Below are 17,906 nucleotides of genomic sequence, written 5' to 3' on the forward strand. Positions count from 1 at the left end.
CACCAATTCTGCTTTGTGTCTTTTTGTCATCGGAAACGTCTCCAAACCATGCAACATTTTTGTCACAGATTGCTCCTGCTGCTCTTCTCCAACCATTCAACCCGCCTGCACTCTCTTCTTCACCCCCAAATATTTAAACTCTTCTATCGTCCCTACCTTTCTTTCTTGCAATTACCATCCACCCCCCCCCCCCCCCGTCACACGTCTTGTGGCATTAAAATTAAGCCAGCTGATGACCTGAATGTTCTAAATGACCATCATCAATGTATTTTTTCATCCCTGATGGGGAATTATTACTATTTATGTTTAATTATATAGACAGTGCAATGCGACCCCAGACAATCAGTTTATGTTGCCACTTACCGCCACTTACAGTATGGCTAGTGTTTATGGTTTGTGTTTGGAGAAAATTCTGCCACAATAATACATGGCATGCATACATTTTATACCTAAATGACCCTGATAGGCCAGTAGAAACTTTTTTTTAACATTATTAGATTTTCTCAATCCAAGCACAAGGTGACAACAGTGTACTAAATTTGTCTAATATTTTTTAAAGCATCCAGTATTTGGTCGGCCTACCTGTTACATTTTAAATGAGTGTTCAAAATCTATATAATTCATATTTTCATGTATTACCGTTATTTATATATTCACCAAGAGTTAACTATAAGATTATATCAAGTTTGTCAAGAACCTTAAAAAGACAAATGAGCAGAACCTATTTGGTGACATTGCACACACCGACAATGTTGGAAATTCCATAGATTTCAGAAACAGATTTAGTTATCTGACAAAAATAAAGTTTAGAAAAGCCTTATGGTTCGAAAAGCAAAGCAGGTGCAAATCAAAAACAGCTCAAGAGCCAGGTAACATAATTCCTGTGATTAAGTACAGTGGTGGTATCTTCATGCAGTTATTTTTCACCAGGAGGAACTGGGGGATTTAGAATAATGCAAAAAATTGTTGTGGAGTGTCTGTTTCAGTCAGTCGAATATCTGTGTTAAAATATATGTGGTGCAATATACTGTATGTCCCATGAGCTTTTTTTAACAAATATGAACCTTTCAGAACAGACAATAACTGTGCATTGTTCAAAAGAAGTCAAGAACAACAAAGAAGGCTTTCAGAGGAACCACATATCGATATCCTACACACCAATTTACATTGCTTGTTTTTTTTTTTTGTTTTTTTTTGTCATACCTTCCTCTTTGGAATTTTTAACATTGATTTCCTTATTGAGTTTTCTTTTGGACTTTTTTTTATGTGTATGTGTTTCCTCCATCAATTCTCGATCCTGTTAGCTGTTGGTTTAGTTTTACAAGGTCAATGACTTGTTTCTTTGTTCTCTCTATTATGTCCTCTTTGCTTTCTCTTTGGTGAGTTTCACAAATGCTGCTTCAGTTCTTCTTGTATTTTGTTGTTTTCCTGTTTTAGGCTTGTCCAGGTTCTCAGCAGTGTCAACTTCCATGAATTCATTTTTATTCGACTTTAGTTATCTTTTATTTTCCTATGCTATTGTGCAGATACAGAAATAAACAATCTCTGCAGGGATCTAAGAACTATTTTTGAGTTTTGACTATTTTGGGGTATTTTGAACTTTTTCTGGATGGACTGCTAGCCAAAAGCAGTTGCAGTGCACTTGTTTTACACCTATATAAACGCAGAGGGCTGCTGTCCAAGGGTGTTGCATGACAATGCACGTCCACACATTTCTGGCCGCGCTATTGACACTCTGCAAAACATGTTTTGAAGTGTTAAAGCATCCTCCCTATAGTCCTGATCTTGTCTTATCTGACTTTCACCTATTTGGTCCCCTGAAAGCCCTACGAGGATGAAGATTCACTTCTTATGAAGAAGTAAAGACAGTGGTGCATTTGTGGCTTTCAGCTTAGCCTAAAACATTTTAAATGAGGGGATACGAAAGCTTGTTGAAAGATGGTCAAAGTGTATTGAAAAGCATGTAAAAAATTATGTATTTGTCTTTTCTTAAAGTTAATTAAAGTAAATTCCTCAGCCAGAGAATGGAAAATGTGTATATATTGTCTTTCTGTGCATTAATACTGAAGACATCCAACCCATGAAAAAACATGAAAAACAAACACCCAAAATATGTTTTACATTTCAGATTGTCCGAAGTAAGTACAATTTGCTTTGATGACAGCTTGGCATACACATGGCATTCTCTCATTAAGTTTACGAGGTAGTCACATGGAATGGTTTTCAATTCACATGTATGCCTTGTCAAGAGGTCATTTGTGACATTTCTTACCCTTTTAATGTGTTTTAGACCATCATGCCATCAGGTGTCTTTTACAGAGAAATGGTGGGTACAGAGTCAGTAGCCCTATTAGTGCTATTACTATCTACTTCGCAAATCCACATTATTTAAAGAAACACTCAGTTAAGTGGAGAGATAAGACATTGCATCAAAAAAATTTAGAAAAAAATTAAGGTCAGTTAATCCTGAGGACTAACCGAGGAAAGAAAGACCAAAAGCTACCTTTGCTGCAGAGGATAAGTTTATTAGAATGACCAGCCTTAGAAACTGCCAATTTTACAGCACCTCAGATTAGCAATTTGCAGATGCTTCACAAAGTTTGTATTTCCTAAAACATGTAACCTGAAATAAATATAATGAACAAGGAAGAACATTAATTCTCTGCACACTTATTCTACCAAGGAAAAGTGGAGCTCTGGTCACCCAAGTCAGCCCTATACTGCAAACCAAAGGTAAATCATTTTTAACAGGTCTCGGGTAGAATAGCATCCACTTATTAAAATCCCACTGTAACCATATATAAGATAGGAAAAAGATATTAACAGATATTAGCTTTGGGGGAAATATTTTGATTGCTAAAGCCTTTGATTTTGTGAATTCTATAAATTGATAGTTTGCTGTATTGAGAATTAAGAACTGATGAAATAGACTGCTCTGGTTTAGGAATATATAACGAAATGTCATTAGTGTAAAGGGAAAGCTTGTGTTCTACAACATGCGCTTTAATACCTGAAATGGATGTGTTAGTTGTAACCAACTCAGCCGAAGGTTCAATACTAACAGCAAAAATGAGAAGTAAGAGAGGACAACCCAATCTTACCACATTTTATTGATTGTTTTGCTTCAGAGACACCTTGTTCCTGACACCACCCAGCTTTTGCGGACACCATGCTGCAGACACCGCCAGGCTTTGTTGATTTATCATAGTTGTCATTACATTAGCATTAGCCTTAGTGGTATTTCCTAGTGTTCATATTTATGCTTGTTCGTGGTGGTCGCGATAGAAACACCCGGTCCATCATACACCACAGCACACCCCAGAGGTCTTGTGGACTCGTGCCCGAGGAGCCAATAGTGGGCATAATATTTTGCATTGTAATTTTCATGGCTGGTCGATGTAACAGGCTGGTCCGATCAAACAATTTATTTGTTTCTGATTGGACAAGGCTGGGGTGACACAACCTCACTTGAACTCGCTGCATGTTGCAAAACCTTAAACTGTTGGATGTCAACATTCAATTTCTTCACTGCAAACCAGACGGATTACAGGCAGCAATTTTGAAACATTACATTTGACAATTGTTGAGTCAGCAAATGGATTAGGAGAAATGAAGCAACCAGCCTCTTAATGAACTGCACCAGGGAGTGAAGAATTTTATTTTTGAAGGTTGAAGAAACAAAATTAGAACACATAAAACCTTGGATTAATCAATCAAAACAAAGCAAATTACTGTACCTCATACGAAATAATGAAAACTAAGATTATTCGTTCCACAACCCAAAAAAATAAATACAAAATATAAAGTAAAAATAAAACAAATTAACGTGCACTTAACCTTTGAAAAAAGTACAAATAAATCCCAACAGATAAGTGTTTCTGTGTGTGTGTGTGTGTGTTTGTGCGACACCCTCTTCCTCTTACACAGTAACCCTTCCTCCTCTCTTATTTGTAAGGGGTGAGAAAATACTGTGCAGGACGACTTTCTCACACACACACACACACACACACACATAAATGGAAATACTGCCTTATCGGGAAAATTAACAAGAAACATCTACTATTAAAAAGAATCACAACAGAGCAGTGTCTCCATTAGTGTGTGTGTGTGTGTGTGTGAAGTCGAGAGGAGGGAAAGATGTGTGTGAGGGGGCACGGTGTCCAATGACAGAGAGTGAGAAAATGGATCTTTAACCTCTCTAATGAGACTTTGCTTTACAAGCGCGCACACACGTGTTATAATAAACACAAAATAAAAGAGGCTTTACGCGCACACACATGGTCACAGTGTTATAGTTAACAGTACACGCGTGCACGGATGTTAATTATACCAGTAAGAGACGAACACTACGACTCAGCGGGGGAGACGATTATTCACAATTCCGTAGCAATTGACGTGACGTGACGTGGCGCTCGGCATCAAAACAAGTAGCGCATGTGTGATACACGATACTCGGTACTCGTAAACCAAGACTTGTTCGTTTATCAACTCAAAAAATTTTTTTTTATCTTTTCTCGCCTTGCGGAGCACTCGCAAACCGTGTTACTCGCAGTCCAAGGTTTCACTGTATAAAAATAAAAAACTAAATGAAACCTATAATTGGTAGTAATGAAACCTACTGGATTCCAACTGGCATTAAACAACTTAAAAAAAGAAATAATACATATTTCTGGGTTGTTTAAAACTAGTTTACTAAATAGTTTAATAATTGTGCTTTCATTCTTTGGATGTCTTCAGTATTAATGTCCAATGTTGAAAATAATCAAAATAATAAAGAGTAAACAATGAAGAAGAAGGTGTGTCCAAACATTTAGCTGGTACTGTTCATGCATACACACACATACAGGTCAGCCATAACATCACTCAATATAATCTATGTCTTCTGATACCTTTCCACTGGAACCAGTATTAACCTGTTCCTCAATTTGAGCTACAGTAGCTCTTCTATTGAATCAGACTACTGTACATGGGCCGGTCTTCAATCCCCATGTGCATCAGTGAGACTTGACCACCCATGACCTTGTCGCTAATTCACCGGTTTTCCTTCCTTGAATCACTTTTGGTATGTCCTGACCACTGCAGCCTGTGAACATCCCACAAGAGCTGCAGTTTTGGAGTTGCTTTAATCCAGCTGTCTAGCCATTATAATTTGCCCCTTGTCAAAGTGTCTCATACAAAGGTGGCTTAAAGTGGGTGGGATATATCGGGTTAGGCAGCAAGTGAACATATTTTGCAAAAAAAAATGGGAAAAGCGCAAAGATTTGGGTGACTTTGACAGGGGCCGAATAGTGATGGCTAGACGACTGGGTTAGAGCAAATCCAAAACTGCAGGTCTTGTGCGATGTTTCTAGTCTGCAATTGTCAGGACATATCAAAAGTGATCCAAGGAAGAAAAATCAGTGAACCGGTGACAGCAAAGGTGTCAGAACACATAGTGTATCACTCTTATGGTGGCAAAATGGGGGACCTAATATATATTAGCGATCATAATACTGTATATATTAGCCAAAACATGGTACTGGTGCTAAGATTTGTCTCACATAAGTGAAAAAGTACTTTTTCAGACAGGATCGTATAACACCATTTTTCATAATACTGTACTTAATGCTTTTAACTTCCTGATCCGTGCTGGTTTATTATTTTTATTTTTTTGTAGATATGCATAGATAATGAGTCCTGCTCGTATGTGTGTGTGCCCTGCGATGGATTGGCACGCTGTCCAGGGTGTACCCGGCTTCGTGCCCTAAGCCTCCTGGGATAGGCTCCAGGTCTCCACGAGCCTGAATACAGGATAAAGCGGTATAGAGGATGAGTGGAATATTATTATTTAATAATATTATTCATATTTTTATCATATGAAAAGAAACACATTTGCTAAATTCAATTACATGCCCGTTTATGTAGTGTCCGTAACTTTTTCGAATTCGAATCTTTCAATAATCTTAATTGTCATTCAGGTGAAACTTTCATCACGTTCTGAATCTTGAAAAGGTGTATAATTTTAAAATGCTAATGTTTTAAGAGATTGCGATGTGAATTTGACATGGTTATGGACACCACAGATAGTTTTGGGAGAAAAATCCTTGATTATGCACATTATATGTTTACAGGTCAAAGGCTTCTAGAAGTTTACACCAATTTTCAGTATCAATACTCATTAAGGAAACATGAATTATTTGCATTTGAAACTACTTGTAAAGTTAAATAAGTGAAAGACTCAACATACAAGCACCATCTGCGACAGAGAATCACCACTTCACAGTATCTACTATGATGTAGCTATGATGTAACTGTATAGGGTCTGTGTATAAAAACTTGTGTGTAGGAGACGTGAGACAGGGAAGCGCATCGGCTGCTGGTCATCTCAGGGACACTGATGGTATGATAATACCGCTTTTTACTTATACGAAGGACTGATCACTTGAATCTTGATTGAGTTACTTGACATTTAATTAATTCACTATAGTGCTCATTACAAGAAAATCGTAACTTATGGTATGCTGTGATTGTTGTTTAACCCTTCTGTTGTGTAAGGGTCAAAATTGACCCGTTTTCAAGTTTAACTGTGTAAAAAGTACACTTTCCTTTTTTGTCCTGGAATGAGGCTTCACCTAATCCTCAGACACACCTATTTAAATGCAGCAAAATAAATTTTCACAATTTTAGTAAATTCTAAAAGTCTCAACAACAAAAAAAGTTACATATGTAGTGTTACGGGTCTAAAATGACCCGGCAGAGAAAACTGGCTGTTGTATGCATCACTTAAATCTATGGGTTGCTCTGAGGATCAATTATGGCCCAATGGGCACAGTTATGGCCCACATCACCAACACACACACACACACACACACACACACACACGCATACACACACACACACACACACACACGAACACACACACACAGGCCTCTTTCACATGCAAAGGCACAGACAGAGACCCACAGAAACACATGCATACAGGTGCACAACACCTACACCATCATCCTCTGATAAGAACCAGGGAGGAGATTCCAGGAGGAAGAGAAAGAGGTGCCAGTCCTGCCCCGCCAACAAGGACAGGAAATCCAACACCACTTGCCACACATGCAAGAAAATCATTTGCAAGGAGCACACGGTAACCATCAAATACTGTGATTCATGCATTTGAACACACACGGGGACACACACACACACACACACAGTTCAAATTATGGTTTGTTTTCATTGTTTAGATTATGGTTAATTCAGAACAACATACCTGCACTAACACCATATTATTTTTAATGTTCAGTTTATGGTCAATGCAGGTGCATGAGCGCGCACACAACCACACACACAGTGTTGTTTATCATTGTTTATTTTATGGTTAAATTGTTTGGTTCATTGGTATGGTTAAATAAAAGTTGGTTTCATGGAAATTTTTTTTTGACTTGTTGTCTTTATCCTACCATTTATTTATGCGGGTCCGTTTTGACCCGAAACACCAAAGATGTCACTATTGTTAATAATTTTAACGAGTGGTATATTTTAAAATACTGTGTCTGTGGAGCCAACTAAAAAACGATTCACACACTGGTTCCATTTATATGAATACATACTAAGCCAGCAATTAGCTGAAAAACAACATTTGAAGAAAACTGGTATTTTTAAGCATTTTTAAATCATGGGTCCAAATGGACCTGCTAACACCACAGGTGTAAACAGCTTTCTAACACAATACAAGGGTTAAGTTTAAATATATTCACAAAAAATTTAATATGACGTTGTGTATTACATGTCCTTTAAAGGATTAATAGAATAGTATGTGTCAGTTGTGTTAGAAGCTTATTTAAATCATTTCGTTGGTGTATTTATTTCAATTTTATTTAACTGGTGTGTTCTAGAAGTAGTGATTTGACTGTTATTTACCAGGAATAGTGACGTACCCTTTTTTCTGGTTTTCATTTAAGGTTATCAACCTTGCTCTCTCTCCCTCACTTAAATCTATTTTTGAACAATTGTTGTGTAACTTGCAAAGCTGTCAGACACAAGAACATATGAGCACATATAAAATAACTTCTAAAACTAAACGGCTGAAGTTAGCACCTTGAAATTTGCATTATGTATAAACTTCAGAAGTAGCTTCTTTGCACATTTTTTAATACTGTGTTTTCGCGGGAAACACCGCCACCCATTACAACACTTATTTATTATATTTATTTGGAGGACTTATTTATTATTTATTAGAATCCGGTAAAATCATGAAGTCACGTCCACCACTTCCACTGAACGCCGTTTTTCCCCCTCTCTCGCGCTCTCAGTCTGACGTCACTTCCTGCAGTCTCGAGCTCGAGAAGATGGCGGCTAATGTGGAGAAAGCTGAGGGAGGTGGAGGGTCTGTCGATTCCGACTCGGTTTCGCCCAGGTTGCCTTCTCCACCGCCGGATCAGCCTCACCAAAACAACCCGCTCCTCGGTCTTCCCATCGTGGCCATCGACACCATTTTAAACTTCCTGTCTTACGATGAAATCAGCCTGCTGCGCCTGGTGAGCTAACTACAACCAAAACAAAGGCTAGGGAAAAAGCTGTAGTGTGTACTTCTGTACTAAGCAGTGTGGATGGCGTTAACGCTAGCGTCCTGTTCGCACATACTGTGTAGTGTAGAAGTGCGCACTATCCTGCTCAGTGTAAATATTAACCAGAAGAAAAGAACAACACCCTTCATTCACACTTTTATTATTAAAAATACTTCTACTTAATAATAAACACTTTCTTTTCAGACATAAGGAATTAAGTTAGATTAGTAGTTAGTCAGCTAGATAATCATACATGTTCTTCATGCATCATTTGTTTTGGCTATAAATCCATTACCTGGTCAGTCTGATCATCTTAGACTTAAGGTTGATAGCTAAGCTATTATGATATGTGTCCGGGTTCGATTTCCACATGAAGTCTCCAGGTACTCTGGTTTTCTCCCACATGCAGATTAGGCTAATTTGGTGTCCCCACATTGCCCTAGTGTGGGAATAAGTGTTTGAGTGTGTGTCACTGAAGGAGTGACAGGGGTGAGAGTCATAATTCAGAAATCATGATAGCTCCATTCTCCCACCACCTGTACAGTGTCCAGGGGAATCCCCAGGACTGAGCTTGTCCAGTCTCTTCCTGTCTGCACCATTAGACCACTTCGTAGAAGATGACTAAGGCCCCATTGTGTCATGTGTCATTGTGCAGGACCCTATTGTTTTCCTAAGGATTATTTTTTTCCCCACTATTTGGGGCTTTTTGGGGGTCTTTTGGGGATCATGCTTAAAAACAGATTGGAATCTGCTGCCATTAGGATGCCTGAGAGCCACGCCCAGGGCCCGCACATATCTCAAACATGGTTGCATGTATGCAAGTGAAACCTTTACACATTTAGAGCTTGTTTTGCTGAATAACTTTCGCCTTGCATGTCATGGGCTCAACTCAACAAGAATTCAGTTATTTTGGGTCCTTGGCAAAATGCACCTAAAGGAATTTGATGCACACTTCCTAGGTAGTTTATATGCTAGCTTAATCTCAATACATTGAGGATAAAAAATTGTATGAGGATTTATGATTTCTCCAATGGGTCAGCCGTGACGATGGCTTAAACTTATGCTGAAAAGTGGTTAATAACGTTCTGCGTGGCATCACATTGAGTGATGGTGTTTTTTCAGCTTTTTGGACAAAAAAAAAATTCCCCCTCTTCCACACAAATGTTAACACACAAACGCACGATGTTAACATTCGCGCACGGTTTCCTCAGCATGCCAGTGCACACATTTGCGGTCCTTTTTTTGTTGTGTAAATAAATGGGTGCGAGAAAATGAGCCGCATTTAGCGCAGTTTCCGTTCAAGACTACTGTCTTCCTAGTCACAGCTGTGCGGGTGTAAACATATTGCACCAATTCATTGAGCAAAAATGGGTGCCCCACTTGTAATTTTCATAAAAGAGGTGCAGTGATTCGTGTTTTGTGATCTGAGGGTAAAACTGGTGCCCGGAATAACAGAAGTAGGAGTGTTTGGAGATCTGCAATAAATAAATAAGTAAATAAATAAATTAGACCAATACTCTCACTAAGGAGTTTTTGGTAACGAGACCTGAATTAATCACTACGATCCTGAGAGCGAATGGCAGAGTGCGGAACGGAAACATCCTTAATCGCCGACTAAAAAAAAGTTTAAAAGTCAACCATCAGCTGGAAAGTTGTGGCTTAGAGTTTTCTAGAATTCTCAAGGCAGTATCAGAACATTATCAGGAAATGGTTAAACAATCATGTTGAATGTGTTTATTGAAGAGCTGATGCCTAAACACACATGGATGCTGTCCAAGAGCGCTGTGATCTTGCATGACAACACAGCGCAGAATAACGGATCAAAGTTATGAGAGTAAAAACAATCTTAATTTCTCTATATAATCCGTGGATACACTAATGCACTCAGTGTTTCACTAGTGCACTAGTGCTTAAATACCATCAGGATTTTCTCAGTATGCTGGAACCATGATTGGACTGCAAGATCATATCTGAATCGCTGGCCTCCCAGAAACCCCTTTAAAATTGTAGCAGTGGCTTGGAGCAAGGTCAGGACTGTACGGTCGATGTGGCAATAACTCCCAGCTCCTGTATGTTCCTGTCGCACAGACAGATATGCTCAACGTGTTATCTCCCAGTTTTCAAGAATCAGACATTCACTGAGCCACGTTTGCACCATTCAAATGTTATTCCAGTCTTATCATCGTACTTGAAGTCTTAGTAAATGTCAATCAGTTCTACTCCTTCATTCATAAGAAATTTTATCACAAGTCTCAGTTTGACGTGAACGCTCCTTGTGTATTTTGCTCATTATTCATATGTGCAGAGTAATTATCTGGCTTTTTGTTGTAGCCATTCATCTTTTCATTGCTTTCCTCTGGCAGAATGTTTTTCAAGTGCATGATATTCATCAGATTTGTTTTTGAGTCAAAGCTCGTTATGTATGGGTTTTTTGTTTGTTTGTTTGTTTGTTTGTTTGTTTATTATTATAGATACCTGTATATAAAACATTGACTTGTTTATATACAAGCTTGTTTACAGTATAACTTGGGAAGTATTCTGTCTGAACCAGATGTTGTCTTTTTAGGTATGTAAGCGCATGGACATGATTTGTCAACGTATGCTTAACCAAGGTTTCCTCAAAGTGGAGCGTTATCACAGCCTCTGTCAAAGACAAGTCAAAGCCCAGCTTCCGAGGTGAGATTAAACCTTCAGATAATAGTACTGATTTCTGTACATTTTTCAGGCAGAGGATGGAAACAAACAAAATAATTGTCACTTAAATTATCTGTGGGATCAGCTTCCGGTTGTCACTCATTCACCTATCAGTTAGTTATCAGTTAGCAATGAGCCCAACCGTTTAAAAACAGACATTAGTTGGTGTGATGGTGTTAATGATCTGCTCTGTCGTTACCTTTAGGCGGGAATCAGAGAGGAGGAACCACTCTCTGGCTCGCCATGCAGACATCTTAGCCGCAGTGGAAACACGTTTATCTTTGCTCAATATGACCTTCATGAAATACGTGGACTCCAATCTCTGCTGCTTCATACCTGGCAAGGTATAAAGTTATTTACTTGCTTTTATTATTTACTGATTTAAAGTTAAAAACATAGATCCTTGAGTGATGCAATAAAAAGAATTTGGGAATCTGTAGTTATTAATATGTTGATATAAAACCAAACAAGAATCTGTTCTGCATTGTGCTGTTGCATGTCATAAGTAAAAAGTATTTACAAGCACTACTACTTTTATTTACTACCTACTATTGAATCAGACACTACTGAATTCAGCAAAACACAAAGCATTGGTTGCATGTAGTTATAGAAAGAGTGATTCTATTTAAACTCAGCTAAGTAGCTAAATATCGTTTTAGTAAAGTTCTCTTTCTAATGAGAATTTAACTTGCTAGCCATGAGCCCTCTCGTTTAACAATGTTCCACTCGCTAGATTTGTTTGGTTAACAAATTAGCTGCATCCTTGCTCTTTTAATGATAAATCAGTTCACTTTAAATTAAGACTAGAGGTTTAACTCTAGATTTAATTTAATTTAAATCGCTTTGTATAGGACAGGCTCTTTGGTGCGCATTATGATCCAACTGAATGCTGTGTAGCTTAACCAGTGCTGGGTGATTTTATGTTATTATTATTTTTTTCTATATTTATATAGCGCTTTTATGAATGGTCATTGTCACAAAGGGAAGATGTGGTAGACAGAGTTAGATAGAGACAAATGGTCCGACCCCTAACAGGAGCCGTCTCTGAAAAAAAAAAACTCCCTGAGATGGCAACAGGAAGAAACCCTGCAAGGAACCAGACTCAACAGGGAATCCATCCTCATTTGGGTGATGACGGATAGCACGGATTTTTTTGTAGTCCTACCAAGTGTGAGAAGGCTGGAAGTTCAGTATAACAAGAGCAGGGCACCAAGATGAGTCAGACCGGTCCTAAGGGCAGAGGAGGGTCTAGAACACTGGCAGCTCAGGAGAAACATGTGTAGCAGAGAGATAACAGTTGGGTATGGTCATAGTCACATGTATAAGATGACTGCATGTTCTGTGCAATCAGGAACGTCTAGGGACTAAAAGGCACGTGAAAGCTGTGGTTTGCCTCAAGGACTTTCAGACCATGAGAAACAAAATTGCCTGGTCTGATGACACAATTTCCCTGTGTCATGTGTGGAGGAAATCAGGCAATGCGCATCTCCTCGTTATTATCATCCCTACAGTCAAGCATGGTGGTGGCAGCATCACAATATGTATTTCTGCCACTGGGAAGAGTATAATCAGTATAAAGAGAAAATGGATGCTGAAAAACTAAAGAGCAATCCAGAATGAAAAATTTTCCAGAGTGCTCAAGATCTCAGGCTGGGTTGACGGTTTACATTTCAACAACACGGCCACAACGCCATGAAATCACCGAACGACTCCTGGAAGTGAAAACCCTAGAGCGGCCCAGTCAGAGTTAAGACCAGAACCTAATAGAGCATCTGTGGAGAGACATGAAAATGGCTGTGCGATGAGTCTGCCTATCAAACCTGTTTGAGATTGATGATCCTGCTAAGAAGAATGAAAGGAACTTGTAGAAGAAAGGTGTGCCAAGTTTATAGCATTATCACAGGCAGGCTTGAGGCTGCCTTTGCTGCCAAAAAGTGCTTTAACCAAGTACTAAGTCATGGTACAGAATACTAATTAAAGGATAAGGACAGTCTTTAGTCTTTTATAAATGAACAAAACATTTTAAACCCCTGTTTTTGCTTCGTCATAGTGGAGTATTGTGTGTAGAATGATGAGCAAGAAAAGAATTTGAGTGTATTTTAAGATAAGTGTGAAATAATAACAAAATGTGAAAGACTTAAAAGGGATTATTATTATTTAGCCACTGACTGGAACTGGACTGAAAAATTGGAATCTTCTAGAATTTTCTAGTTAGCTTTTTTAGCTAACGTCCATCTAATTAGTACATAAGTCAAGTAGGCTTTTATTGTCACTTCAATCATATACAGTTAGTACACAGTGAAACTAAACAACGTTCCTCCAGGACCAAGGTGCTACATGTAACATAAATTTCCAGCATTATTTAACAGAAAACTAACTAGCTAACTAAGAAACCTAATTAGCTGGCTAGCTGAGACGAGAGACAACATAAAGTGCATGTGCAAATGTGCAAACAAGGGCTAAGCACCATTTTGGCTCTGCCGCGTCGCCATCTTGGATCCAAGGATTAAGATTTTAACCAATTAGCATTAGGTCGTTTGACTACTTGGTTCCTCGTTCATGCACTTATCCGATCTGATCATAATTTGTTCATTTGCATAGAGATAAAGGCAAAGCATTACTTTTTCTATAATGCTATATTATAATGCGTATTCTAGCCCATCTGGCACCAACAAACACGTCACAGACATCGTTACAGAGAGATATTTCTCTCTGTTCTGATGTTTAATTTGAAGATTAAAGCTCTTATCCTGCACATACAGCAATTCATGTGGCAGAGCTTATGTACCTCATGATCAATGTTAATTCAAAGCCTGGTTGTTATATTGTCCCTCAGGGAGAGTTCCTTATTGTAGCCTCACATTGTAATACTTGAATTTGGCCACTAGGTGGTGCACATTTTCCAGTAAAGAATCATTTAGACAAACAGTACACACATCACTTTTTTAAAAAAAAGTTATTGTTCCATATGTTTCATAGAAGTTAGTGTTAATATTACAGTGAGAATGTTTTTCTATAGATTGCTGATAATTGATATGCTTAAAACATTTTTGAGAAATTATCTTTAAATTTAAAGCAAAGTTTTGAATAAATTTTAGAATTTGTGGAGTAAGAGGAATGGGACTGATGTTGGCGAATAAAGAGGAATAAAAAAATGAATACTTGAAGTCAAAAATATAAAAGATTAGAATAAGTAAGTATAGTATTAACTATAAATTATAGTATCTCTAGTAGAAAAGAATTCTTCACAGAAGTAACATACATTTAAAAGTGTATCCTTTTATTCCCAATATTTCCCCATATTGTAATTTAAATTCCCTCCCGTGCTATAGAATTAGAAGAACATGAACCGTCCACAATTAAGAGAACCACGTTTTCTGTTCCTTACAGGTGATCGATGAAATTTACCGAGTCCTGCGCTATGTGAACTCTACCCGAGCACCACAGAGGGCTCATGAGGTGCTTCAAGAGCTGCGGGACATCTCATCTATGGCCATGGAGTACTTCGATGAGAAGATTGTCCCCATCCTCAAGAAGAAGCTCCCAGGTGCTGACCTGTCTGGCCGTCTTATAGGATCTGCACCAGGTAGGAGGCACATACTCTTACTCTTCCTGAAGATGACAGGATTACAGCACTACAGCTAATGTAAGATTGTAGAAGAGGGTTTCAGAGTGGAATCTTAACGGTTAATGTTTGAGTGAAATTGACCTGGTCCTCGTATTCCAGTTAACCATATTGCTTGCGTTCAGCACGTACCTCTTGTAAATATTAAACGAGCAAATATCACACAGTAAAACACTTAACTGATAAGGAAATAGCCTTGACCTTGGGCTTATCTTAAGGATGCCAGTTTCCTCAATTAAATCAAGTTAATAAAATGCATTGAATGTAAAAATTAAATCTTATTAACCCCTTCTGCACCCCGATTTCCGCAGTGGCCGGGCCGTCTAGCTCTCTAAGCACCATGACTCTTCTGGCCAAGAACGCGCCTTCGCGCTCCGAGATGACCAAGGTGCAACAGCAGGTAAAGGTGAACGGCGCGTCCATGACGGTGCTGAGGCGCGAGATGCAGGAGGTCCGCGTCAAGCAGCTCGAGCAGCAGAAGCAGCTGCAGGACCAGGAGCAGAAGCTGCTGGAACAGACGCAGGTCATCGGCGAGCAGAACGCGCGCCTCGCCGAGCTCGAGCACAAGCTGCGCGAACTCATGGAGAGTGCTGTGGGCGCCAGCGCCACCCGGGCCCTGCCCACTACCTCCTCTTCCTCCTCAACTTCTTCATCCGCTAGCACCGTAGCTGTAGCATCCACTTCCCCGGTCGGCCTGGGCACGATAGCGGCGAGGATAGCCGAGGAATGTGGCACCTCTCTGAAGCGCCGCCGCAAGAATTCAGACCTACCGCGCCACTCCAAGCGCCTGCGTAGCAAGAAGTAAAGGGAGGTCTTTTAGGTTTTATGGCTCACTACAGTTTTGGTTTTGTTGTCCCTCAATCCGTTTCCTTTGCACCAGAACCGTGGACGGAGCGTGATGGAGATCTGCTTTCAATTTTCCGTGTTTTAAGCAAATGCTGTTGTGTCCCCTCGTTTCATATACACTAATCTGCCTGAAGGCTCTTGGTGTAATGGCTTTAGGTGATGCTTGCCTTCTGTGTCTGCTGTTGTTGTATGACATTATTCCCGAAATTCATGGTGAAAGGAAGATGTAATTAAGTATTTCCTGCTGAATACGCAGGAGGTGAAAAACCAGCACGTATGTAACACATACACCGGCTGCAACATTATCGTTTAATCTGTTGCCCCATATATAAGTACGGCCTAAATTCTGAGGATCTAATTTAAATGACAAATATCGTACAGACGTAACCACATCTTTAACAATCCCAGGTGACACATTTGACTGATGTTGTAGCTACCCTTATTTTCGTGGTTGTACAGTTGCTTACTAAATAGAGCCGTCAGTGCAATGAGACTTGTCGGGAAGCCTCGTTACAAGCTATTAATGTCTGATTTATTTCGGAGGAGTACATGTACACACCTGCTACTCCTGTCTAGCTACATTTCTGTGTTAGTCCATTTCCCCAATCATATCAAAGCTTTCACTTCGCTACGTGCTGTTTAGTTCTGTTAAAGAGTGTTAAAGAAAAAGTAAAGTTCACCCGTAAACAGTACCACACCAGGAGCGAGAATAATGAAAACCGACGCTGTTGCGTAGAATGATGTATTATTTAACATTATCACGTTGCAAGCAAAAGTGTGTCTTGCATTTATATTTATTAATTAAAGCTGGTTAGTACTGGTCATGTGATGCTAAAGCCCTAAACGTTTTTTTTTTTAATAAACAAAAACGATAAAATAGCGCACATTCCCTGACAGATAGAAATGCACAGATTTTTTTTTCTTCCTAAGCAGCCTGACTAAGTTGATTCACTTTCTTTGAAACTATTAGGTTTTTATCAACTAATAACTCTATAAAGCCTAACTACAAACCTATTTAGTCATCCTTATCGTTTTTCTCAGTCGCTGAGATACAGTGTTAACCGTGATAAGCATGTATTGTAAATATCTGGCATTTCTTTATTAAGTTTTCCTGAAGTATGACTGAAATGTCTACGCTGACATGTACATAAAAAAATGCAGTTTAACCAGCTGGTTCATTTGAACTTTAAAAAGGAAAAAAAAAAACATGGTTTGGACATGACAAAAAAAACACTGCAATTTAACTCCAAATAAAAGACAGCGTAGCTTGTTACCTTGATATTTAAAACGATTCCTATCAGCATTGTTTGGGTTAAAAAGACTTTTAAATTTCGAGCCCTTACTCTTTCTACTTGAAAAGCAGAAGAAGAAAAAAAATGAGTTGCCTTAAAACTCTGTTAATCTATTCCTATGCATCAAGCCATTTGGCCAAAGTTTATCCTCAGACTAATTAATATCGCTTCGGCCTGATATGATTCGATCCGATCTGATGAAACCTAAACCCAGATGTCATACCTGCAGCATCCTCTACTTTCTGAAACCTTGCTTTAGAATCGCATGTACAGTATGTTTTAAAATATAAACCGGGCACACAGAAATACTTTATAACTTGTGGCTTCAAGCAAGACTGTCATTTTAGAAAAAGAAAAAGTCTGTATTGTAAACATGTACTTCAAAGAGAGGACTGGATTATTTTATGTATGTAACAATGGGAAATGAATCTTGTACATTCATTGCCTGATTGTGACAGAAAGGAGGCGTTTTGTTGCACATATTAGTGTTAAAACAATGTACAAATCAATCATATTAAATCAGCTTAAGGCAGAGTCATGTGTGTGATGAGTTTTCATTCGGTTCTATGTTTCCTTTATTCTAAGTCAAATCCCGCTTGTTAATGCGAATATCTAATCAGTTAATCACATGATGGCAACTCGATGCATTTAAGACGATATGCTGAAGTTGGAACCGAGCATCAGAATGTGGAAGAAAGGGTGATTGAAGTCATTTTGAGTGTGGCCTCGTAGATCAAAACTGCTGATCTGCGAAAATCAAGTGTAAAAAGAGAAACTATCAAGTGAGAAGCAGTTCTCTGGGTGAAAACGCAGAGATGTCTCAGATAACATCAGCCGAGGTATCCTGAAGAGCTTCTCTGAATTAACACCTCGTCCAACCTGTAAGTAGATGGCCTACAGCAGCAGAAGACCACA

The 17,906-nt window shown here is 38.9% G+C and overlaps 1 protein-coding gene across 1 annotated transcript; it reads left to right on the forward strand.

Moving 5' to 3' along the window:
- Positions 1 to 8,300: 8,300 nt before the first annotated feature.
- On the forward strand, positions 8,301 to 17,525 carry fbxo28 (F-box protein 28). Its single transcript, XM_053480371.1, has 5 exons — positions 8,301 to 8,504; positions 11,101 to 11,210; positions 11,434 to 11,572; positions 14,619 to 14,814; positions 15,165 to 17,525. Exons 1-5 carry the CDS (start codon positions 8,316 to 8,318, stop codon positions 15,656 to 15,658), a joined length of 1,128 nt encoding a protein of 375 aa, XP_053336346.1. The 5' UTR covers positions 8,301 to 8,315; the 3' UTR covers positions 15,659 to 17,525.
- Positions 17,526 to 17,906: the final 381 nt, after the last annotated feature.

Source organism: Clarias gariepinus, chromosome 20, assembly GCF_024256425.1.
Source record: "Clarias gariepinus isolate MV-2021 ecotype Netherlands chromosome 20, CGAR_prim_01v2, whole genome shotgun sequence".
Lineage (NCBI taxonomy): Eukaryota > Metazoa > Chordata > Actinopteri > Siluriformes > Clariidae > Clarias > Clarias gariepinus.